This window comes from Carlito syrichta, unplaced genomic scaffold, assembly GCF_000164805.1.
Source record: "Carlito syrichta isolate Samal-C Ts95f unplaced genomic scaffold, Tarsius_syrichta-2.0.1 Scaffold305642, whole genome shotgun sequence".
NCBI classification, from domain to species: Eukaryota; Metazoa; Chordata; class Mammalia; order Primates; family Tarsiidae; genus Carlito; species Carlito syrichta.
Genome location: NW_007249738.1, coordinates 352016 through 379405, shown reverse-complemented (window position 1 = coordinate 379405; position 27390 = coordinate 352016). Strand labels below are relative to the sequence as shown.

The window sequence follows — 27390 nt, the reverse complement described above, 5'->3', positions numbered from 1 at the left end:
AAAAAAAAAAAAAAAAAAAAAAACAAAGCAGGAGGTATCACATAACCAGACTTTAAACTTTACTATAAAGCTACAATAATCAAAACAGCTTGGTATTGGTACAGGAACAGGCCTATAGACCAATGGAATAGAATTGAGATTCCAGAAGCAAAACATCAATTTCTCAACCAACCCATCTTTGACAAAACCTCCATCACCTACCACTGGGGAGAGGAGAACCTATTCAGTAAATGGTGCGGGGAAAACTGACTGACCACATTCAGAAGATTCAAACAAGATCCCTATCTATCCCCATACACAAAAATTAACTCCAAATGGATCAGAGCCTTAATGTAAAACCCCAAACCATAAGAACCTTGGAAAATGCAGGTCACATCCTTATGGAAATTGGAACTGGCATCCAATTCCTGCACAAAACCCAAAGTGCATGGGCCATAAGAGATAAGACAGACAAATGGGATCTCATTAAACTGACTAGCTTCTGCAAAGCCAAAGAAACCATCAAGAGAGCAGGGAGACAGCCCACAGACTGGGAAAAAGTATTTGCCAACTCCATGTCTGACAAAGGCCTAACATCTTGGATCTACAAGAAACTCAAACATGCTGAAAAGAAAAAAACAAACAACCCCATTATAATGTGGGCAAAAGATATGAACAGACATTTCTCAAAAGAAGACATCCAAGCGGCCAACAGACACATGAAGAAATGTTCAACCTCACTAATCATCAAGGAAATACAAATTAAAACTACACTGAGATACCACCTAACTCCAGTCAGAATGGCAATTATCAATAATTCAAAAAATAACAGATGCTGGAGAGGATATGGTGAAAAGGGAACACTGCTACACTGTTGGTGGGAGTGTAAACTAGTGCAACCTCTATGCAAAGTAATGTGGCGATTCCTAAAAGCTCTAAATATCGACCTCCCATATGACTCTGCAATCCCTCTACTGGGAATATACCCTGAAGAACTCAAATCACTCTATAAAAAAGATATCTGCACACATATGTTTATCGCAGCATTGTTCACAATAACAAGAACCTGGAACCAACCATGCTGTCCATCAAAAGAGGACTGGATTAAAAAAATGTGGTATATATACACGATGGAATACTATGCAGCCATAAAAAAGAACAAAATCATGAATTTCGCAGCAACGTGGATGGAACTAAAGTCTATAATACTGAGTGATTTCTCACAGAAACACAGATCTGAGTTATCACATGTTCTCACTCATATAGTGGATCTTGAACATCTATCATAATACTATAAGAAAAGGATTGACAGTGGCGGGAAACTATGAGGGGCGGTAAGAAGGGGAAGGAAGGTGGGATTAATGGTAGTCAATATCTGTCTGGGGACGGGGAGAGACCCCTTATCAATAAGGGTGTCTGAGCAATGCATATTTGTATACCTAACCTTTAACTGTACCCCACAATTTTAAAATAAAAAATGTGTTTAAAAAAATAGGCTAAGATGACTCACAAATGATAATATGCAATGGTTAATTACTGCTTCATATCTTTATTTTATCATTTAAGCTGTACTCAATATATCTGATTAAAAAAACAAGATGTAAGTACGGTATTCTTTCATTCTACCAATTACATTTTGAAAGCAAATTGTTGTTTGTTGTTTTGGGTTTTGGTTTTTTGGCCTATGTTCTGAGAAGTATTTACCAATCTATTTATTTATTTATTTTTAATCTGTATCATTAGTCCCTTGAACAAGTTAAGTATTGTGAAACACAAACATCATTTAGTAAGCAGAAGGAAACAAAACTCATACTGAAGATTGTTAAAGGCTAACATGCAGAGGAATATTTGACCCCTCCATCTGCTTGCCTAATGACAGGACAGCAATTTACAAAGATACAGATTTTCTTGCCTTTCCTAACTAAAGACAGGACCCCTTTCAAGGCTTCCTTATCAGCTCAGAGACAGTGGCACAACAGGATCTAGGAGCAGACTTTACTCTTCTCATAATTTTACCTTCCCACATTTTCTTGCCTTTTGGAAGTTTGAAGAGGCTCTTTTCTCTGTCTTGTCACTATATAGCATTATTCGTCCTTTGTTAAAATATTATTTAAGGAGGTCTCCTAAGCAACCGCCTTAAGAGAGAAATACTTTTGAACTAAGTTTTCTCCCATGTAATGGTTACAACATGTTTTAATAAATGTCTGATGGTTTATCTCTTGTTATTCTTTTTTTTTTTTTTTTTTTGAGTTGGAGTCTCCCTCTGTCGCCCGGGTTGGAGTTCAGTGGCACACTCACGGCCACCCCAGCATCGACCAGCTGAGCTCCAGCGATCCTTCTGCCTCAGCCTTCCAAGTAGCCGGATTTACAGGCACTCACTACCATGCCTAGCTAATTTTTGATTCATTGTAGAGACAAGTTGCCCAGGTTGGGCTCGAACCTGCAGGCTCAGGCAATCTACTCACCTCGGCCTCCCAAAGTGCTGGGATTACAGGCTGAGTTACCGAGCCTGGCCTGTTATTCTGGATTTCTGTTTTGAAGTGAATTCCTCAACTTAGAACCCATGAGGGAAAGAAATTATATTTCCTCCCCTATAATCCAGTGCATAGTTTAAATATTTCCTCAACAAGTGAACTTTGAGCCAATGAGGTACAGACATGTCCAATTTGTAAATTCTAGAAAAGAAAGCTTTTCAAAAACCAATGCGCAGAGGGCACAAAATATTTTCTGAATTTTAGGCAATTTAGTAAGCAATGTTATTTATCAAATTATTCTAAGAAACGAGGAAAGCTGATCATCAAAGTTCTAGATCTTTGTTCAATAAAGAACATAAGGGAAAATGTGTTAATATTTTAGACCACAAACATTTTGGAATACTAAATATAGTATTTTTTCTAAAATATTTTAAAGTAATAATTTCAATTTAAAATGTGAATATAAGCCAGACTCGGTGGCTCAGCCTGTAATCCCGCGTCTTTGGGAGGCTGAGGAGAGTGGATTGACTGAGCCTGCAGGTTCGAGACCCGCCTGGGCAGGCGCGACCTCATCTCTACAATAAATAAAAAAATTAGCCAGGTGTGGTAACGCGCGCCTGTAATTCCAGCTACTCGGAAGGCTGAGGAGGAAGGATCGCCGGAGCCCAGCAGGCCGAGGCTGCGGTGGCCGGGAGTGGCCACTGCACTCCAGTCTGGGCGACAGAGTGAGACTACAACTCAAAAAAAAAAAAAAATGTGAATATACTTGTGGATACCTAATAACCTTGTAATGTTCAATAGCCTATTATTCAAAAGCCTATTTAGATGATGAGAAAATCATATAATCAATCAATTTAATACAAAAATAATCAACATATTATTTTGTAATTATATTTTATATTTTTAACCTTTATTTAATTATTTTGCTTGTTGTCTAAGCGACTTTGTGTGGCGAAATATAGAACTAAGAGAAAGAAATTGTGCTAACTGAATGAGAAAATACATCCTAAAAAGCTCGTAACTTAAAAACAATATTTAAGGACCAAACATAATATGAAATGTTAGATCATCACAATTATTTTCTTTCCTTAACTCCTCAACAGTTGTATCAAGTAGCATTCCAGTGATTTCTAAATTGGCCTTGCAGCAATATCAGACTTAAAATGCTGCATTAGTCTTGTTTACTAATGGAAAATACATGATCTATCAGATCATTGGCTTATCTATGACTTTCGGTGTTGCATTAACTGATACCCCAATAGAGCAGCATAAATAATAAAAGACAAAGAATGCAATGGCAATCTTAATTGGTTTACATGATATTTGAATAACAGTGCTCTGATTTCAAGCAGGAAAGATTTTCAACTGAACAAATATACTACTGAAAAGCCTTTTATAAACAAGTTTCCACACTGACCCAGATTTTTGTGATTTTTTTGTGCTCAGCTAATCTCATCTGGTTTATTGGAAGAGTTTGTAGCAACCCAGATGATGTTCCAGGTGTAACTGGTTCAAAGGAAAATGTGGATAGGGCTCATTTTCAGAATTTCTTAAACTATGAGATAGCCAATTCTCACTCAATTAACTTGCAAATGAAAGTTATTAAAATGTCCATTTTTCTATATCAATAATATTAATTTTCCTTTACGTATTTTTTTAAATGTGCTTTGACATATACATTATTTCAGTGGATCTTCATCACTATCTCTCTAAGTAGATAACTATGCCCTACATATTAAAGATAAGCAAATAGAGGCTAGAGAGGTTAACTGGCTTAATCACATGATGTTGGTTCTAAGGAGCAGTGCTACAGAATGCCCCATACTGTTCCTGGGTAAGCATCGAGTCCTCCATTTTACCTACCTGTTTTGCTTCCAGAGATTGTCACTGCTATGGCTGAAGCTGCATTTATATTTTCACTCACAGGGGTACTGATGGTTGAGATGACAAACACTGCCTGGGTCCCCGGTAATCAGTGACAAAGGTTTAGTTTCACTGCTGTAAATTGTGCTGGTCTCTATTCAGCACTGGTAGCATAGACCAAGATTTTTAAAGTAGAGGGCATTAAGGGCATCTTCCTTATGCTTTTACTTTGCTCTAAATTCTAATAGTCATAACAGTCTGACCTTTAGTCCACATCATACCCTGCTGGGGAAGGCATGGTTGGGAAATGCTAAGGGATCATGTCCAGGCTTGCCTGACTTTCCAGGCCTGGTGGTTCCAATGCCTGGTTCCCCAAGGATGCTGCTATCCTGAGCTCCAGGGGTTGTTTCAGGGGATATCACAGGTGTGCCTGAGATTTCTCAGATAAAACAGTTTAAGGAATTGGCTTTTATTCAATCACTGTGACTGGAAACAAGCTTGGAAATCTCTGCCAGAATATATTTATTTTATACCCACAATATTTACTCAGTTCAGTGATATTAGGACTCCTTGTTCAGAAAAGGCATATACATTAATCCAGTTATGCATTGATTACAACATCACAATCCTTATTTAAAACATGAAATTTACATATGCCTGTAACAGTAAACGTTCCTCTTCTTAGAATTACCTAGAAGCTGTAATTCCAGAGTACATTCTGGTCTAATCTGTACCATTTTCCCTATTGCTATATTACATTTTGCTTTTGTTATATGTTTAAATATTATTTTCATTTAAAAATTCTAAACTTTATAAGCACAGGACCATCCTGTGGTATCTCTGGCACAATACTGAGCTCTAAATAAATATTGTTTTGCCAAAAGATGAGTGTTTCCATTAATTTGTTTACACTGAATTCTTCACAATCTCTTTTGTTAAATCAAATGTTTATGGGAGAGCTCAAATTTCCGTAGTTAGACATGATTTTAGATATGAATGATGCTCCAAACGTGACTTCACTTGAAGTCAAAGTGATTGTTGCATCCAATCTTCCAGTTGTACCTAATTTGTAAAATAACAAGTTTCTGCCTATAGATTGTGGCTACGCTGTAAATGCTTTTTGGTAAAAGTTCATTATTAAACTTATTTTATGATTGATAGAATTTTCCTCAATCATTACTCCTCTAATTAACTCCTTTAAAAAAAAACTCACTTGGACTTCTCATAATTATTTATAAGATCTTTGTGTTTGACCATTGCTCAATATCAAGATGTGCTTTATTTTACCTGTTGGGTTTCCAAGGTCAGTGACTGCAGAACTTGAGATTCCAACTGTGCTTCCACTGTCTGCTCCAGTGGTAGCTTCCACATATTCATCCACTGGGCCTGGTCAAGATACAAAAGCAGCTGGGATCACACGGAGTTCTAAAATTTCTAGGAAATCAAGGCAAATATTAAACCTAAGAATATTAAATATTCTTAAACATTCCCATCATTCATCCCTTTGAGTATTTCACTAGCTTTGTTTCTGATCAATACAATTGATTTGAATGAATAAGTTTCTGTTATCATTTAGCCATTAACTGGATTCTAAATCCCAACTCAAACTCACTGCCTGGCATTTCAGAGGTTCTTCCTGCCAGTGTAGTCGGTTCGCCTGATATTCCAGTTGTTCCTGTTTAACGACAACAAAAAGGATAAACATAATATGATAATGCTTAATTAAACTAAACTTGATGATTTATGATGTTTCTGTGGTCACTTTTACCACCCTAATTCATGTCTTCCTTTTACCTGAAGTATTGCAGATGTTTCCTAATTTCATCCAACTGCCAGGGTCGATATTCTTCACTAAGAATATATACTCTGCTCAAGAATGTTGCATGATAGTAACTCTTAAGTATCATCTGATGAGCTTACTAAAAATGCAAATTCCCTATCTCTCCTAGCAGAAATTCTATTTTATAACATTGAGGAGATTGGGCTTATTGCACTACAGTTAAACCCTTATATGCATTTCCAGTTTGCAGGACATCCAGAGGATAAAATCATAAGTTAATTGACATCACAAAGAAACAATCAACTAAGTTTAGAAGCACTAGAAAGATAGAAGAACTTGATTGGATTCAGGTTAATCATTTTGGGCAGGAATATTTTCTAGGTGATATCTCACAAAAGAAAACATAACCTCTAGTTCCCACCATCAATGATGCTACATATCATCAGTAGATTTAGGTGGTGACAGCCAGATCTTTCCAGTGTATTTTTCCCCCTTTGCGATTAGCAAGTAATCTACTGGGTGATACTTTGGCATTAGGCAAAAACTCAGATCCTAGGCAACTTTTCATCTAATATTTTTAACATTCATTATGCTACGTACCTATTTTAACTCAGCGTTGAAAAATGGTAATTTTTAAAAATAACATTTACTAGCTGTCATTTTTCTTTAAAAAGAGAGATTTATCTTATCAACTGTAACTATCTGAATATCTTGATCCATAGTTTCTAGTAAAAATGCTTAATAATTACTTAATTTGTCCCTTTAATTACCAATTTTCAAAAAAAGGAATGACATAATATCAAATTAGTTGTTACTGTTGTTTTTTCCCTTTATTCATTATCATTGAAGGCATGTGTATTTTAATGTTATCAGTGTGTTCCAACCAATTACAATTATTAGGTTTTTGGTGCTCAAAATTACCCACATTTGTTCAACAGGAGCTCTAGCAGTTTGGTATCCTTGTCATTTCAGCAGAACTCCTTTAGTCTTTGAATTCATCCTTATTTTCTGACTCCAGAAGTCCCAAGGTCACCTTGTACTTTCCCTGTCCCAGGTCTGGAATTAGCCATTTCTCCAAGCAATAGTGAACCCAGAAATTTAGAAGCCCAAACTGGGTGATGGTTCTCACTGCTCTTAGGGTGTCATTGCTTTTAAGCCATTTCAGTGGCCAGAGTTAGGAGATATAAATATATATATGAAAAAATATGTTTTCTATTATATGGATATATATTAAATCTTAACATGTATCAATATTCAGATTTATATAAATCATATATATCATGACTTCAGATTTTTATATTTCCAACTCAAATGGAACATTACCGGAATTTACTTAAATGTATTAATTTAATTCTCACATTGCTTTTCTCTTACAATTAAAATTTTGGTTTCTAATAATATTCATATAGTTATTTATATGAAAGTCTTATGAAATAATTATTTTCTCAGTGTAATTATAATTTGATATTTAATTTGGCTCATTTGTCTGAGGTCCTTTTCAACTGTATTATTTTCTTTTTATTTTGATTTAATTGTGCATTTTAAATAAGTACAACATTTTCATTTTTCAAAAGTCAAAAGTGTATTAAAAGAATACTCAGCTCAAAGCCCTCCTTCTTTTTTCCTCCTCTAAGGAACTATTTTCATACCTTTCCAATTAATCTTCTGTGGTTTTTTGCATATATATGTACACTTATGAAACATATATACATATTTGTACATACATATACACTCCCCTCTTTTTTAAAAATAAAGTTACAAATAGTGTTCATGAGTCTTTTTTTTTTAAAATAAAGTTAAAAATAGTATTCATGAGTCTACTGCTTTCTTTTTCCCTTAACAATAAATCTTGGAAAAAAACTAGGTCAGTACAGAGAATCTTTCTCACTCTTTTATTAGGATGGCCCTATTTTATTCAGTGTGTCTTCTTTGATTGGAAATATGAGTTGTTTCCATTTTTTCTTATTAAAAACAGTGCTAGAATTTTTTTTAAATACTAATATGGAAAGCTTCTACATAAGCTATTTTGTACTTTGGCTGCATAATATTAAGAGCACTAAAAGGGGGATTTCTGGATCAAAGAGTAAATGAATCTGTGATTCTGTTAGGTTTTGCCCAGTTGCCCTCCACAGGGCTGTAACTTTTTGTGCTCCCACCATCAATGGACAGAACACCACCTGTTTCTTTCCAGCCCTTTCACAGGACTATTGTCAAACTTTTGGATTCCTGCCAATCTAAAAGTGAGAAATGATATCTGAGTGTACTTTTAATTTGTATTTTTCTTGTGTGTGAAGTTAAATAAATTTGTTCAGTTGGCGAAGAACCATTTACACTTCTTTTTGGTGGACTTCAATTTACATATATTACTCTTATTTCCTTCAGACTTTGCTCTATGCACTTTTTCCCTTTGCTGATTTTGCTTTGTATCCTTTTGCTAAAATAAATCATAGCCATGAGTATGATTTCATACTGAGTTTTGTGAGTTTTTCTAGAAAATCATGAAGCCAGAGGGGGTCTTGTGCACCTGATACAGTATGCCCTTCCATTTGGTCAAAAACACTATTATGTCTTTAAAGTGAGTTTTAAAGTTTTCCTCACATTTTGCAATCTTATTAAGATAGCAAATCCCCTGCATCTCAAATCCAGCTATTTTAAAAAATAACTCGTTCAGAATTAATTCTTCTAGGTAAATGGTGGATCCTTTTAATCCATAGAATTAAGTCTTCTTTTCCCTAGTTTCAGGGAGTGTTTCCTAATTTATAATTTTACTCCCAGGTATTTTATTGCTTTGTTGTTTTATAAATTGGAGTTTTCTCTTCCAATACAGGCATATATTTAACTTGTTATTGTTTGTATTTATGAAGACTATTATTTTTTACAGATTAATCTTGTGTTTTCATATTTTATTAAATTCCCTTACTATTTATAGTTTTTCCATTGATTCTCTAATGTTTTATAGGTATACTAACATAGCATCTGTAAAATAAATAGTTTAATATATTCTAATAGAAGTGCTATGCTTCCAATTACTATCTAATTTAATTTATTAATAACTCTAAAAAATGCTAAGTAATAGTATGATATTCTGTATCCTTACCTTCTTTCTGCAGTTGGTAGAATAGAAATAGTAATCCCTTGTTAAGATGCTGCATATGTGACTGAGATATATGTATTTTATCATTTTAAGGAAGTATCAATTCTTCCTATTATTTTGAATGTTCTTTTTCTCCATTAAAAATGGTTATTGATAGTTTATCAAATATGTTTTTTAGCTTCTGTGGGGATAGCTAGTTGTTTTTATTTCTCTTAAGTCTATTAATATTATGAATTACTTTAATGGATTTCCTAATCTTGAAAAGTAAACTTTTCTTTCTTAATGCTCATTGTTTTTCTCTCTAATAAACTTAAGCTTTGATTATTTTTTTTGTAATCTTTAAATAATTCACTTGACTACTTACTACATGTTACCTATGAGTAAAGCAAATCCAGCTTATTTTATTTTTTATTTCTTACATATTTTATTTTAAAGATGTGGGGTACAATTTAGGATTAGGTATACAAGTGGACATTGTACAGGTAAAGTTTGGGCCTCCCTTTGGTCCCTACTTTGCCTGGTTTGAGATCAGGTACCCTTACTGATGTTGTGGCTCCGAAAGTCCCCCATGCCTCAAGTCCAGCTGTTTTAAAAAATAATTTGTTCAGAATTAATTCTTCTAGGTAAATGGTGGGTACTTTTAATCCATAAAATTAGGTCTTCTTTTCCCTAACTTCAAGGAGTGTTTCCTGATTTATAATTTTAAATATTATCTCTGTTTCATGCTTTTTTTCCTCCAGAAATTAAAATAATACATATGTTGGGTGCTTTCATTTGTTTTCTACAACTATATCTTCCACTGATCATGTTACTTTTTTTGAAAGTGTTTACAGTATCTGAGGTGTAGGGACCCTCTTCCAGGTTCTAGCCTGTAACCCTCTTTCTGCACTTTCAGTCTTATTCATCTTGGGCACTTGGTTATTTGGTCTTTATTTGTAAGATAATTGTTCCATTCCTTCAGTTTCTCTCCTGAGTTTTTATCAGTTTCAATGTAACAGCTTCCTGATGTGTGCTGAGTTGAATTTACATCTTTGATGTCTCTTTATGTCTTCAGTTGTTTCTCTAGTCATTTAAAATTCATGTTAATGTTTTGTTTTAGTATTCCTCGGCTTTATGACTGACTTTTTAGAGATTGCTCACTATTGCTGAACTTTTTTTGAAAATTTGTACAAAGGAATGGCTATAAATATTGGAATTTTATTTTTTATTTTGTTGCATTACATTGAGTTTTCCTGGACTAGCAGTAGCAGGAGACCCTATACAGTGTGTGACAGGGAGTTTTTGTGTGGTTCCCATACTTCACAGATCAAGAGCTCCCTCTTATGTTCCTACAGTGAGGAGAGTTTCTTTTATAAGTGGCACTTTTCTTTGTTTTCTGAGTCTTAATTATTCTCCTGTTTTATTGAGACTCTTGTTTTCACATTCTTTTTTTCCCCTTTGACACCCATGATTTAAGGAATCTTCCAAAATTTCTCCCTCTCCTCTAAAAGCAGTCAGTGCCTTCCCAAGACCTCCTGTTCTCATTCCATGGACTCTCCAATACTCCTTTCAACTTCATATTCACAAGGGTTCTGACCTGTCCAGTCTAAGATCTTCTCTTAATATTTCTCATTTAGGTTGAGGTCCTTTTCTCCTGGGGCTGATATCTAGTTGATTGAACCTGTGTTCTACCACTATTAGCACCTCTCACACTTCTCTAACTTCCACAATGCCCTTACCCAAATCTCAGCTCCACTGAGTCCAGAGCATCTTTCAGGGTCTTTGGAGTCTTGGCCTTCTCTGATTCCTCTAAATAATCCAGGTGTGGGCTGCGGGTTGATCTTTGTGGTTTATAGAAGTAAGTGGCTGTAGACTCTAATGTATGCAAACACCATTTTTCTGCCATTTTTAAGCATTTTATTTCCTTCACTGGTTCCTTGAGCTTAAATGCTACCTGATTCTATGAATATCAGTGTAAATTAATGACAAGGTTGATACCATGACTAATTTACATTCTGCTTACAATAAAAGCATTTTTGGTGTTTGCATTTTTTACCAATTCATCGGGTAGTTACAACAGAAATACAACATTTAAGAGATGTAGTTGTTCTTCACAGATTCAGCTGTGAACACCTCGCTCACCTGCTCCATTTCCAGAGGTGAATTTAGAATGAATTATATGTAATAAATTCTACTGTCAAGTCCTTTTGCTTGAGAACTATGATTGTTTATATCGAGAACATGTATGTAGTAGGTTGTATCTGCTTAACTGTATAAAGAGTGAGATTTCTCTCTGATTTTGCAGTCTTTTAGCAGACTGCCTATGATGCACATCATCTTCTGGTTTAATACCAGTTCAATAATAAACCCATTTTATTCTCTACCACCTTTGTGGAAAGGGTTTCTGAATTTGAAGAATATGTTGTTTTCAATTCTACTTCCCCAAAACCTAAATGATTACTGTTCTTCATTCCCCTTAAGCTAAATAGATTCCTAAAATTTCACTCAACTTACTTGTATTTTGAATTTCTGTTCAAGATGAGGTATATAGACATAGTCCATAGTGCACTGATTATAGCATATACTTTTCAAAGTAGAATAATTATGTTATTTTAACCAAACTCATCAGTTACCTTACTAGAATTGCCTCTCAAGTTCATACCCCAAAACTTGCCATTGAACAATTTCTTGATTTTGATTATCTTCTGTGTTTCATGTTTTCTTTGCCTTTTCTGTGTATTACAAATATTAATTTATTTTGCTCAGAAATGAAGTTCTATGAGAACAAGTACTTTCTACTCTTTTATGTTGTCTCCATCACCCCATATGATGTTGTTCACACCACATAAACTTCTTGAGTCATTGCTGATCTTTTGCAGTTTTAGCATTAGACACATAATAATTATTAAGCTCCCCAGGAAACCTGGTCTCTGATAAAAAATTTTTTCAAGTTCATATTCTATGTTTAACCTAGATAACAATTCATTACGTTAAACCATTATTCAAAATTATGAAATATTTTAGGCTCACAAAGCACAGTGAGTAATTTAAGGAGCATTCCATACCCATCACCCAGTTAAAGGAATAAAACGCAATTCTGTCAAGATGGACTTGTGTTTGCTGCTATAACAAACAGCTCTCAAATCTAAGTGACTTTAAAAAGCCAACAAGCAAACAAATAGTTTTATCTCATGCTATATGCCCACACATGGGGTGGCAGGGGTCCAATTCAGGATCTGTGCTGAGAGTGTCTGACACAATTTTAAGTAAAGAAATTTCATTTCGCCGGGCTCGGTGGCTCAGCCTGTAATCCCACGCCTTCAGGAGGCTGAGGTGAGTGGATGCCTGAGCCCGCAGGTTCGAGACCCACCTGGGCAGCGAGACCTCATCTCTACAATAAATCAAAAAATTAGCCGGGCATGGTAGCGCACGCCTGTAATTTCGGCTACTTGGAAGGCTGAGGTGGAAGGATCACCGGAGCCCAGCAGGTCGAGGCTGTAGTGGCCGGGAGTGGCCACTGCACTCCAGTCTGGGCGACAGAGTGAGACTCCAACTCAATAAAAAAAAAAAAAATAGAAATTACATTTCTACAGTCTAGATTTATTCTGATTATGCTCTTTCCATACCTGACATTCCAGAAGTGTTTTCACCAGCAGCTCCAGTGGTGGCTGCATTTCCACTTCCAGTTGTTTCTAATTGGGAAGAACAACCATGCTTAGTCTCCATCAGGGTTTCCAGAATTAGCAAATACAAATATAGGCCACCCAGTTACATTTGAATTCCAGATAAACAGTAAACACCATGTTCTAATTACTGCACAAAACATACACTAAAAAATTATTTCTTATTTATGTGATATTCAAATTTAGCAGCAGACTGTATTTTTTCTGGTAACTCTAGTCTACATTGATGGTTTGTATTTTATTTTATTTTTTTTTTAATCAAAAAAAATTTTTTTTTTTTGAGTTGGAGTCTCACTCTGTCACCCAGACTGGAGTGCAGTGGCCGCTCCCGGCCATCCGCAGCCTAGACCTGCTGGGCTCCGGTGATCCTTCCTCCTCAGCCTTCCAAGTAGCCGGAATTACAGGCATGCGCTACCACACCCGGCTGATTTTTTTATTTATTGTAGAGATGAGATCTTGCTGCCCAGGCGGGTCTCGAACCCGTGAGCTCAGGTAATCCACTCACCTCAGCCTCCCAAAGGTGCGGGATTATAGGCTGAGCCACCGAGCCCAGCTACATAGATGGTTTTGATGAAAGTTCTCTTTGACAAAATTTCAGAGGTTTTATTCGGATGTGGTATGTGCACTAGGACTTACATTATCTGTAATCATTTGTCCTAAAATTCTAGCCATGGCTAAAATCACTAAAATCTATAAGAATCTGGGTTCCAGCTAAACCCATGACTCCCCACCACTCAAGTGAGCAAGTGAGCCTGGGCCTGGCAGCCAAGTTCCCAGGTATCCTAGAACCAGTGAAGATGGCCTTGCTGTGATTCTACCAACAGATCCAGCAGTGGCCTCAACAGACTGTCCTATTACACCTGGTAAACAGTATTAGGAGAGCACATACATTGTGAAAACTTGATTATTACTATACATTTGAAGGGAAGATTTGGAGAAACCACAAAATTTTTTTTAATTTTTTCTTAAAAATGTTATTCACTTATACACCATTCTACACCTTTTGCTAGATGGATTTGATTGATTAATACTAAGTGAAAGTAGCAGAGTTCTGATGAAAGACTTCCTTTTATGACAAAAGCCATGGCCTCTGAATGACATTCTCTACTCACCTAAGTTGCCTTCAGATGGCGTCACTTCCCTGCTCGGGGCTCTAGTTGTTTCACCAACTGATGTTCGAGTAGTCCCTTTCACAATAAACAATAAATATATAACATGATCTTTGATTAAGAGAACAGATTGTGCTACTTACTCTCTGCTTTCAAAATATCTTTCAAAATATATTTCAAAATATCTTTTGCTTACAATTCATTTCCAAAAATGGTTCATTCTCTCCAAACACTGATAATAAGAATTTTCGACAATTGTTAGAATCCCTGAGTATGCCTGTTTACTTAATGTTCGTAAATAAGTTTGTTATTATTTCCTTGTTTAATATTCAGATATTTGCACTTACTGGTTCTTAACCCAGGCCACATGTTGAAACCACAAGCCTTTTAGAAAATACTGATGCTCAGTCCCTTCTTCCTGGGATCCACATTCAATTAGTCCACGAAGAACTCTTCAGTATGTACTTTCAAAAATTTCTCTAGTGGATTCTAATTTGTAGCCAGATTGCAAACTGAAATCCTAGTCCACTCCAGACTTACAACCTCAGAAATTATAGAGCAGGAGTCTTGGAATGTATATGGCACATTCAGGAATTCTAACAATTGTGCAAGATTAAAGAAATACCACCTAATTCAGACCTAGGGATGCTACCTGCAATACTATTGGTCAGTAACTAGGCTTCCTAACTCTAATACTTTCCATTCTTCACAGCTCTGCCAAATAAAGGGACTGGGGACAGACCCAACCGCTCTATTTTACTCCTGCACAGTTACTGATTTCTTCCTTTTACTAACCCGATTTGCCGCTTTCAGAGATTGTGGCTGGCATAGCTGAGGCTCCAGGACTGGCAGTGGTGGAGCCTGTGGTACATGAAACGAAGAATTAGGTGAAGGCATGGCGGGTGAGAATATTATTCCTGACATTACTGAAAGTACTTGGGAGTTTCCAGAAAAAGTAAGTAAAAGACACTATCTCTCCATCTTTCTTTAGCCCTGCATTCCGATATCAGTTACAGCCTGAATTTATAGACCATCAGTAGCTGTGGGAGGGCACCGTTGGGAGGTGCTGAGATGTCATGTCCAGTCCAGTGGATCTTACCAGAGCCTGTGACTCCAGCGCTTGCTTCTCCAGGAGTACTGCCACTTTTGGCTCCAGGGCTTGCTCCAGGGGTTGCCCCAGGTATGCCTGATTTTTTTAATCATGGAAAAGAAATGTCAGTTTAGGAAAACACAAAGTAAATACTCATAAAATTATCTCAAATATGCTTTTTTTCCCTTAATAAGATAGATCTAACTCATAAATTTCACTGACGTGTTCAGGGTAAATCAAGTAAGCCAGGAACTCTGATAATGTACTGATTATAGTAAGGCAGTCTTTCTTAATAAAAGAGTAATCGTGTGGATAATTCAGTGTTCAACATTGAATAGTTCAACAGTGAATTATCTAGTCTCTTCTTACTAGAATTGCTTTATGCTCCAGCATGCACCTATTCTTCACTTGATTAACTCCTATCTTGCCTAGTCTTTGTCATCTGTATCTGTACAAAGGCTAATTCCTTCCTCCTTATAATAAAGTAGAAGGAGAACAGATCTAGGGACCTATTCTATTCCTGGATCCCACAGATCATCAAACAATATTTGTCACACAACACATATTTGTTGGCATAGTTCTGATCTTCTGGACACTTGGCATTACATAAATAACAATGTTTGGATTTCCCAGGAAACCATGCTTCTGCCTAAACTTTGAGCAGAAAGCTCACATGTCTGCATGACTGTGTCAAGCTGATTATCTCCTTCCATACCTGTTGTTCCAGATGAATTCTCACCAGCAGCTCTAGTGGTGGCTGCATCTGCTCCTCCAGTTGTTCCTAATTGGAAGCAAAATGGTGTTTACTTATGTATGGAAAGGTATGAAGAAAATGTTCTTCCAGGATGTTTCCTAGTTTCCTGTCATCATAGTTCCTTAATGGTTTTCCTTGACTGTCTTTACTTAATCTCATTCTGATATTCTGAGATTTTAGCAAAGCTTGTGTTGGACCCCCACCACAGTCCCTAGGGTATGCTTTGTCTTGCCTGCTGGGTTTCCAGTGCTGATGGCCCCACTGCCTGACACTCCAGGTGTGCTTCCCCTGCTTGTTCCTGTTGTCACCCCCACAGCTTCGCCAGTTGTACCTGATAAAGACAGTAGCAGTAATTTCAACATAATGTACTTCTGAAGAAAAAGATTTGGAGAGTCAAGTCAAATTTTTAATCTTGAAAATTTTCATCGTTTACTCAAGCCTGCATGTTTTTGATAATCGTACCCATTTAATGGGTACTAAAAGTGTGTCTCTTGACTTGCCTGATTCTCTTGGGCTCGTAGCTTCATTGCTTGTTTCCCCAGGCGTGCTGCCTTTCTCACCTGTCCTCGGTGGTGCAGTAGGACCTCCTGTTGCTTTTTATTTTTTAAAAAATAGCACTTGAAAAATGCTCTACACATAAACCAACTCATTTAATCTTGTAGAATTCCTGTGAAATAGGTCATGTTATTATTCTTATTTATTAGATGTGGTTAAGTGACTTGATCCAGGTCACCCACTTGGTTGACAGCAGATCCAGGAGCCAAACTAAAGCAGTCTAGCCCCAGGGTTTATATTCTAACCTGTGCTTCTCAAGGGATCTGTAGCAAATGACCAATCTAGTAAAATTTCCAATCTATCCTAGATGGATACTTTGTAAAATGCTATGAAAGTAAATAGAGAAAAAAAAATTTTTTTAAGTAAAATCATACAAAACACCAGCCTTTATTCAACCAATACAAGATTTTTGTGTCACAGTACAATGCTGTGTTTCAAAATGCTTGTTCTCTGTTTCACTTCTTATCACATCAAAGACCAGGAACGGTCTGGCTGGCACTACACATGATGCCTGATAACCAAAAGAGATGGCTGGCTGATTTGTCATTATTCCTCAAGTAATTTTGATTCAGATTTTAGGAACTATAAACTAAATTGTCAGCACCCTAAAACTTCTATCAGTTTATTGATCTAATTGGAAGTACCCAATTTCTTAATTTGTGCTGTTGTATGTATAGATTATATCTTTCAGTCCATTATTTTTATGTAAACTATATATTTTTCCAAAATGGGTTTAAGTCATAAATTTTAAAGAAAGAAAATTGCTAAGGGAAAATAAATGCAGGAAAAGTAAAATTAGGTCATGGATCAGTTAATAAATGCATAAGGAGAAATAAGCTCATGTGTACACTAAAGAAATGACTTTTAGGGTGGATTTATGTTAAAAAACAATCAGAGTAATTGAAGAATTATAAGTGGTGGAGTGACATGACGACAGTTCTGGCATGGTATTGACTGAAGTGTAAACTGAAAAGGAAGTGGGGAAAGAGTTGAAACGTTGGAGCAGTGGTTCTCCACTTTGATGAGCATCATTTGCAACAAGGGCTTGTTCTTATCACTTGCTGGGCTCTACCTCAGTTTCTCATTGTATTTCTTTTTTTTTTTTCTTTTTTAATTTTTAACTCTTGGTTTCCAGTGATCCTCATACCTTGAACTCCCAAAGCACTGGGAGTACAGGTGTGCCCCAAAGTCCCCTGCCTGAAATGTGCATTTCTAACAAGTTCCTAGAAAATGCTGATGTTGCTGGTCTCAGAACCACACCTTGAGCACCATTGTGTCAGAGGAAGGTAAGCTAGGAGGACAACTGCAGGGATTAGGTGGAACATATTTAACATCTGAACAAAAGCAGGGGCAAGTGTGATGAAGAGAAGAAACTTAAGAGGCACTTAAAATTATTAACTGATTGCATGAGAGGGCAGGGGTGAACTCAGGCTTCTTTGTTTTAATAAAAATTATCTATGTTTAAAAAATGTCAATAATATTTTATTCATGTACCAATAATAGTTAAACTTTAGCTGATGATGTACAAGGACAAGCATATTCTTGTTGGCTTTTGTTGGATGTATGTTTTTATACACGAATCACAGAGCTGTGGAACTAGCTGCTAAATGTGAGGTTTAGGATGCTGTGTTCTAATCCTCCCTCTGCCACCGGGAGACCTTTTTTATTTTGTCACCTAGTAGAAATAGTGACATATAGCTACTCTGGTGTTAATGTTGATTAAATTACATGTTATATATTTGTGTATAATTCAGAAATCTTTGTGTAACATAGAATTATATCAATATTTTATTAATATGCAAATATTAGTCATTGAATGTATTCCCCCCAAAGTCACCCAGCTGACTTAGATAGCTCTGACAGTTGACACCACATCTGATATTGTATTCAGGGTAAAGTTCTTGCTGAGTTGCAACACAGGACTCCCTGCAGAAATAAGTTGTGAAAGAGATAGCATTTTACTCATTCCTTTGTCTCACCTGCTCCGAAGCCTGTGTCACTTGAATTTTCATTGTTAGCTTCTGTGACTACACCTGGTGACACTCCGGTTGTCCCTGATAAAGGTAAAGCAAAAACAAACACCTGGTTAAAAGAAATGTCATAGTTGCCACTAACCATCACGGTCATGAGTACAAATAAATGTAACCTGAAAGCAACGTGTGACAAGACTAATTACATATAAGGAATAATCATTGAAGTCTAATATTTTTAATTTGAAAAAAATATTGTCTTGAGCAGTATTTCCTAAAGCTAGCTTCTTGGTATACTTTGCTCTGAACTTAATTACCTGATAAAGCCCCAGCACTGGTAAAGGTGGGGCTCACTAATCCAGTCATGGCTGCACTTCCGGCTGTTGAGATGATGGGAACTGAAGTTCTAGCAGTGACTGAGAAAACATAAAATAAACTTCTCATCTAAAGTCTACTTGAACTTTATTACCAGTAGGTGATTTAATTCTTATTACAGAAAATAGAATCAATAAATCCAGTGACATTCTGCCCATTGTTCCTTAAGAATTAGTTCTAATATTATTTTCTCAAAGATTTTGGTTTAGTTATCGCTTTTTTTTTTTTTAGCAATGACATTTCCTGTATCTTGTAATGAGTAATACTAGGTCTTCATACATTTTCCTAAATAATTGTTTTAAAATAAGCAGAACCTTATACCCTAATCACTATTGCCCAGGGCTGATAATAACAATGATGAAACACTATTGAGAACTAGCTAATTGTCCCTTTTACACTTAAAACTCCTAAGAGAGTAAAATAACTTATTAGATATGAAATGCTTTCCCTAAACCTATATATTAATTTTTAAAAATTGAGATATTTGCTACTGTTGTAAATGCTATGCTAATAATTAATGATAAGGTAGAAAATAAAACTGGAAAGCATATTATAACCAATGTAAACTGATCAAAAACAAGTTAAATTCTGTTTTGTTGTGTTTAGCTGTTGTTTTTAAGTCTTAATCTAATGGAAAAACTTTAGTAAACTACTAGTTTGAAATATTTTTTCAAAAGCAAAACTCTCATATAAATTCTTTCTTAAAAACCCAAAGTTACCAATAATTCACACTTTGGGATATTTTTATTTTACATGTAAAACTAGAAATGAGTATACTGACCTGTAGTTAAAGGTTCCGTGAGAGGACCTAAAGTTGTTCCTGATAAGAAAAAAAGAAATAATGTGAATTTTTCTGGCCTCAAAAGAAAAATACTAGAAAGATTTCTCTCCTGTCAAATAGTTTTCAATATAGTTTGTAAAATATTTAGTGTTTTCAATAAATTATATAAAATTTTATTTCATGTTTTAGTGGCATCATGATGTACTTTCAAATGACTATGTGTGGGTGTATATAAATGTATATATATACACATACTACGTATACTTACACTGAATTCTACTAAATACAGAGCAAATTAAATAAATATATATAAGCAATAATAAAATCAATTCTGTTTAACAGAGGCTGTTTCCATTCATGGTTTTTTTCAACTTCCCTCTGCTTCTGGTTGTCTGCAGCTTGGATATTTTTTTATTAAGTAGTATTTAGTCTATAAGAATTTGGAGGGAAAAAGAAACACTTTTAAAATTAATTTTTATGATTCTGTATAGCAGGCTTGTGAAAATAAAGTTGAAATGACCAATAAACAACTGAGTTGTGGGTTATCAGTGAACTTCTGAAGGAAGTTTTATCTTTGTATTCCCAATGCATATCCCTTGCTGGGGACGTGGCAGAAGTTCATTAAATGTTTATTGAGGGGTCTGTGCATTTAAAAACAAACGTTTATAAATTTGGGGTTTTCATAAATAATGGCTGGGTATTTTCTCTGTTTCAGTGTTAATTTCCCTTAAGAATTCCAGAAAATATATTGCTTACTTTATGTAATAATGTCACTAAGCAATTTTATAGTGTTTTGTAACTGTAATAAAAGAAGAGGAACAAACTTCTCACACAATCTATTTGATCCTTGCTCCTTGTCCAGCCACACTGACTTACTCTCTGTCCTTCCTACCTGCTGTCTGCAGTTTCCTGTACCTAGAACATTGTTCTTTTCCCTCATCTCTTAAAATTTTCATTGGTTGATTCTCAACTCAATCATCTTTTCTTCAGTCTTTCCTGACCTCCTGACTTGATCAAATCCCTTCTCCCTAGTCCCATGCCCCACTGTAAGTACTTCATAGCTCTTGTGGGGGATGTAAGTTTCCCTTGTTTTTGTAATTACTTGATGGATAGTCATTTTCCTGACTAGGTTATAGGCCTTATAAAGGCAGTGTCCATGTCTGTTTTAATTCATTTTTATATCTCCCATACCTATCAGAGTACCTAGCACATAATAGGAGTTTGAAAACATTTGACCATAAAATGAATGAATGAATAAATGGAGTCAAAGTATTGGACCCTTTTGCATGTAAATAATTGAGCCCAGAAAAGTCAAGTGATCTGTTCAAGATCACTGCTGGTCAGTGACAAAGCTGGGACTAAAATTGAAGTTACCTAGTATCCAGCGTTGTGACTCCTACTGCTTTTTATGCAATTCTGCCTTTATGTATAATATATCACCTCTAGTAACTTTTAAGGTTCCTTAATTACCCATTCACCATACTAACTGAAATATTAAATATTAGACTAGAAACTGTAGAAAGCAATATCAAATAATAACAAAATATCTTGTCTCCCCTGGCTACTTTACAAAATGGATATTTATATATGTATGACAAGTAGTTTAAAAGGTTTTTGTGACAGTTCTTAAAATATGTGTCAGAGTTTAGTTCAGAAAAATCTCAAAATCAGTATCAAGCAGACTCTACCAACAGACCAATTGAGATCTTGATGTCTTTTTTCACTAATGAACACAAATATTGGACATCTGAATTAGAACATCTTGCTGATCTGGATGTAAGCATAGCATAGAAATACTATTATGCTGTGGTTGACAGACACTATCAAGATTATAATGATGTAGCAGTATAGACACTGATACTCCCAAAGATTTTGATGCAGATTCCACTTCCCAGTATTGATTTAAACTTTAAGGAATTCCAAGGATCCCAGTTTGAGCACTTTCAAACAGAAGACAATTAATTATATTTAATTAAAAGCAGTATTATCATATGGAATAAAATCAAATCTGTAAAATTTACACATCTGAATATTGTCTAATCAACATGGATTTAAAGGGCACACGGTGGCTTGCCATAGGAGGTAGTGCACTAATCACAAATATTTTAACCATATGCAGGAGAGAGCATAATTATAGGACTGTCTTTGTAATTGGTGTGGCTAATATAGCAACACGTTCCAAAGTGGAACTCAAGAACTCATCAGAGCTATAGTTTTCTAAACTAGTCACAGATTGGAGTACATACCAGTCAGGCTACTATGATATAGCTCCCTTTTCTCACGAATGAACTTCAGAAGACGTAAGTCTGAAATTATTGATACAGCAATAAAAGTAGGGATGGGATAAGCCTTCACTAACCAGAGTATATGAGAACCCACTTTTTTTCATGGTTTAATTACCAAAACTGATAGATAAAGCGTTCCTGTCTATTAATTTTGACATCCGTAACCACTACAAGTTCACCTAAGGTTTCCAGTATTTGCAAATGAACATATACAAGGGGGACCCCCCCAAAAAAGACCCAGGAATTTTTTTTAACAAAAAAATTTATTTCTATATGTTTAAACTTCAGTTCCCTTCAGAGTACTCTCTATTTGATGCAATACACCTACTGAGACAATTTTTCCACTGCTCAAAACAGTTTTTGAACACATCAGTTTTGATGCCTTTTAGTGCTACCGCTGTTTTTTGTTTCACCTCTTCCACATCTGTGGAATGTTTCCCTTTGAGGACTTTTTTCATTCAGGGAAACAAAAAAACATCTTGGGCAAATAAGAAAAGTGAGGCATGAGGGTGTCATGCCGTTTGGGGTCAAAAACTGCTGAATACTCAGCAAGGTGTGGGCAGGTGCGCTGGTAAATCACTCATCACAAAATGGGCAAACACATTGAAAGAACCTTCATAAAAAAATTAACTGAAACTGAATGTGATCTCTCACAACACTATCTGGTACACTGATGCCAGTGTGTTCCCAGGACACTTACTTAGCAGGGGGAAGCCTGTACTATAAGAGGCTCATACTCCAAAAGTTAATTGTTTTTTTGCGGGGGGGGTCTCCCCTCAAATGCCAGAAGTGCTTGATATTGTCAACTGCTATGTATTAGTTTCTCCATAACCAAGACATAAATGGTAATAGAGCTGCCTTTAAAAAAATATTAACAGCACAGCACACTACAACGTAGTATGATACTCCACCCTAAAAGTTTCTCAAAATGGCTGTGTCCCTTTATTTTTTACCTCATTATAAACTTAATAATTAATATAAAATTTTAATCATCTAGCTATCACAAAAGTTTTTAATGTAATAATCATTTTAATTTTTATAAAATTTAAAATTTTTTCAATGATTTCATTTTATTAAAACATATATCTGCAAGATACACTTAAAAAGCCTCTATGACATTTCCCCTTATAAAGTGCTGCAAAGTCCACAGATTTTGCAAAACATCGTATTTCTGAAAAAAATTAAAACTATAAAATTAACTTTAATTCAGGGGGTAGTTTCTGATTAGTAACTGAAAATTACTAAACTCTTCTATGAAAATATACACTCATTCACATAATGAATTATTCTTTCTAAAACTACTAATGAAGTTGAGTTTACGGAGTACTACTGAGTATTAGTATGTATTATACTGTATTATACTAAGCTGTCACATTAATTTCTTTCTCAAATTCTGCGATGTATATATTACTATTTTTCCCATTTAACAGATGAGAAAATTAATCTCAGGGTGTTTGAGAGACATAAAGTAGGGTCACACAGCTAGTAGGTAGAAGAGAAGGGATTAAAAATCTTTTTTTTCTGATTCTACATCTCACTACGTTTAGGTGCCTCTTTATAATAGTCTGCTGCAATTAATTTTTTCTATGATTGATACTATTTTAAAAGGAGCAAATTATACAAACAAAATTGTGTATATATAATGTACAGTTGCAATATTCTGAGATTTTATATTTTTGAGAAAAAATGAATTTTAACATAGCATATTGGGGGGGACCCCCCCAAAACCCAAAATTTATCAATAAAAAAGTGTGTATTTATTCTTACATGTTTAAACTTCAGTCACCTTCAAAGTACTGTCTATTTGATGTGGTACACCTTTTGAGATACTTTTTCCACTGCTCAAAACAGTTTTTAAACTAGTAAATTTTGATGCCTTTCAGTGCTCCTGCTATTTTTTGCTTCACCTCTTCCACATCTGCAAAATGTTTCCTTTGGAAGACTTTTTTCTTTTTTTTTTTTTTTTTTTGAGTTGGAGTCTCACTCTGTCACCCAGACTGGAGTGCAGTGGCCGCTCCTGGCCACCACAGCCTCGACCTGCTGGGCTCCGGCGATCCTTCCGCCTCAGTCTTCCAAGTAGCTGGAACTACAGGCACGCGCTACCACATCCGGCTAATTTTTGATTTATTGTAGAGATGAGGTCTCGTCAAGTTGCCCAGGCGGGTCTCGAACCCAAAGACTCAGGCAATTCACTCACCTCGGCCTCCCAAAGCACGGGATTACAGGCTGAGCCACCGAGCCCAGCCTGAAGGCTTTTTTCATGGGGTGTTGTCGCTAGGGGCAAGATCAGATGAATAGGGAGGGTGGGACACAGGGGTTATTTCTTTTGGTCAAAAACTGCTGAACACTCAGTGCAGTGTGGGCAGATGCATTACGACATGGGCAAGCATGTTGAAATAATCTCCAAAAAAAAATCCACTGAAACTGAACAAAGTCTCTTAAAGAACCCTAGCTAGCCGGTACACTGATGCCAATGGATTCCTAGAACACTTATATAGCTGGGAAAGTCACTGCAAGAGGCCCACTCTCCAAAAGATAATTCTGTTTTTGGGGGGGTTCCCCTCATATCGTTAAGAAACAGAAACCCACTTTTTAATTATATGAATTAATATCTCATCTAGTCAATGAAGTTTTTTTTTTTACTTTGAATAGAGACGTACTAAACAAACTCTAAATTGTAGCACAAGTCCCAAGTTGAAATTAGAGCCTGCAATTATATGTTGCTACTTCAATAACTGATTTAAATTTTATTTTATTTTATTCCCTTCTTTAAACACCAAAACACAGGGGCATTAGGACTGGAGGCTAGGAAAAGATGTTCTGAATTTTAATTCTTTCTCTACCACTTATTAGCAAATAACCTTGAATACATAGCAGAACCTCTTTGTGTTTCTATTTACCCATTTGTAAGTGGGGGAACTAATGGCCCCACTTCAGGGAGTTTCTGCATCAAATGAGATAATATGTGTCATATACTTAAAGCAGCGTCCAGTAAATATTAGCTGTGTGTCAAAGTCAGTCAGTCTAAAGTGGAAAGGCCCCATAACTGCATAATTTTTCTTCTAAAAACATGCCTATTGAAATGGCTAGTTAGGCATCTCTCAGGGTACTTTAGATCTTTGAAAGCATTAACTGTATAGAAAAGAAAACATACATAAAGCATAGGAAATATTAAGCTTTGCATATTGCTTTCTTTGTGTGTTAGAATTTTTTGTAATGTTTTTCTAAATTCTTCAAAAGTACATTTTGCTTCTACGCTATTTACCTCAACAAAAGGTCAAGACATACAGCAATAAAATCATACCTCACATTCCATCCAAGATTACAGTTTGATCCAGTACTTGATCAAAAGCATTTCATTTGAATAAAAAATTAGTGGCAAAAACTTGCCCCCAGCCTAAATTATTTTTAAAATAAGTTATCTTTGTGTTCAAGAATTATAGGTTTTAATATTGAACTGATTTATTTTAAGATAATGCAGAAAATAAAAGTAGAAAGGTTTTAACTAAATTAATTTATCCCACTATTCATATTAGGTAACTCAAAAACACTATTATCCAAAATGAAATTATATTTAGAAAACTGGAACTGTAAGCCAAAATTTGGGGGTAAAATGGCTCCTCATGTCTAAGAAACAAATCCACCTATTATAGATATTCATGGAGAGATAATACATATTAGAAAAGAAGTGTCTTTCTATCTTCCTACCTATGCTGTATCTGAAAATATTAATATTTTGCTTTTCAATCTCAAAATGTTTTTGGTTGATGCATACTATTATAGAAAGAAACAACAAAATTTGCTAGTGATGATAACTAAACTTTTACTTTAAAATAAAAGAATGAAATTCATTTGTATCATCACTGATCAAGTGAGAATTATCACTAGAAGACTAAAAAACAAAAATCATTATGTAGTTATGGATTCATCATAATTTGTCAAATGCTACTCAACTGTTAAACCATCAATGTCAGTAAAAAAAAACAAGATGTCTTTGAAACCTACAATTTGTGCAAGCAATTACTCTACAAAAAAGATCTTTATTTCTTTCAAAAGTTCTAAAAGCAGACATTTTTAACTGTTTTGTTTTCACTTTGGTATGCTGCTTATTGGATAAACTTATAAAGAAAAAAATTTAAATAGAAAAAATGTTAGTGCTTCTTAAAAGGAAATGTTTTATTCTCACATGAAAAAAGAAAACTAATAGGCTTGGCTTTTTTTCTTTTATAGCTTTAAAATAAAACCATCAGTAAACACACAACTAGTACTTTCTGAGATTCTTTTGATTGCCATCCTCACTTTATATGAATTATTATGAGTCCTCAATCAGAAGTAAATCGATATGTCATCTCTTATGGTTGTTAAAATTCAGAAATGCCACACTTTATTTTGAATACTTTGTTCTCAGTCCAAGAGTCCTTAACACAATTTAAACCAGACAATTTATGATTATCCAGTTAACTGAAGCAACAAAGATGAGCAGTGGTATGATCCAAGCCCTCAATCCACAGACTTTAAGAAGAGCTATATTAATTATTATTTGAAAGATTTCTAAATTTCCACCTATATATTATGCTATGAGCATAGATTCAGAAAAAATGTGGAACAGTGGATGAAGAACTATAATTAAGCCAAATCTTACCACTAATCATTGTTTTTACATTGGAATTTAATAAACGTAACCAAAATTTGTTATACCTCAGCTTATCTCGGAAATAAGCACTTCTTAAATTATCCCAGCAACAAGATATGCTACATGTATATAATTAATACAAGCTGGGAAGTTATTATCGATTTGATCACTTGATAATCAATGTTTATGTACATTAGAATTTTTTTGCCAAATTTATTTGAAAGATCTGTGGCACAAATAGACAATTTTAACATGAAAAATAAACATTTTTATATTACTTTTGTCTTCTGGTTTTAGAAAAATGTTCACTACAATTTCTCATTTTCATGGATAATAAGGAACAAAAGCTCTGATTTGTCTCTGTATATATCATGACTGGGAATTTCTTTTGCACTGATCTTCATAACCCTGAAACACCTCCTCATCTATAAAATGATAAGTGGAGGGGGAATAATAGTATTTAATCAGAGGATTGTAAAGTATAATAAGATATTGAATGAGAAATAATATAATGACTAGAATATAGTAAATTCTCAATAAAAGTTAGTGTTAGCTATATTTTCCATGTAGTACTAATGTGAATTAAATAAATTATTATTAATTATTGTTATTATTACTATAGAGCATAAAATATCTACTAGATCTTTAGCAGAGTTAAATAAAACAATAGGATTCAGTAAGACAAAGCATTAAAAATCATAAATAATATCTAATGAACTCAAGGGGAAAAAATCACCTAGGTAATCTTTCCTATAATTCAACTCTACATTGGATTTATAATTTTTAAAGTGTTTTACAGTTAATGAGGAAAAATTTTTTATTTAAAACGTCTTCAGTTGATCACAAAACCCCTGTTAAGGTAATCTACTTATGATCTGTTTTATGTGAAAAGTTTGCTTGCTACAATACAAAGTGTTGATAAATAAAATTGAATATTATGTTCAAAACTGAATATTTAAAAAAATCAATAAAAGAAAATATATGGA

The 27390-nt window shown here is 34.9% G+C and overlaps 1 protein-coding gene across 1 annotated transcript in view; it reads right to left on the bottom strand.

The window, feature by feature from the left end:
* MUC19 (mucin 19, oligomeric) overlaps window positions 1-27390 on the bottom strand; it is a 180393-nt gene that overhangs the window by 92126 nt on the left and 60877 nt on the right. The window contains exons 43-51 of the mRNA XM_021714400.1: window positions 19487-19525; window positions 18648-18746; window positions 15725-15832; window positions 15061-15147; window positions 14757-14822; window positions 13965-14039; window positions 12796-12861; window positions 5929-5991; window positions 5604-5702 (exon numbers count right to left, since the gene is read on the bottom strand). Coding sequence (XP_021570075.1) covers window positions 5604-5702; window positions 5929-5991; window positions 12796-12861; window positions 13965-14039; window positions 14757-14822; window positions 15061-15147; window positions 15725-15832; window positions 18648-18746; window positions 19487-19525 — 702 coding nt within the window. The remainder of the gene's footprint in view (window positions 1-5603; window positions 5703-5928; window positions 5992-12795; window positions 12862-13964; window positions 14040-14756; window positions 14823-15060; window positions 15148-15724; window positions 15833-18647; window positions 18747-19486; window positions 19526-27390) is intronic.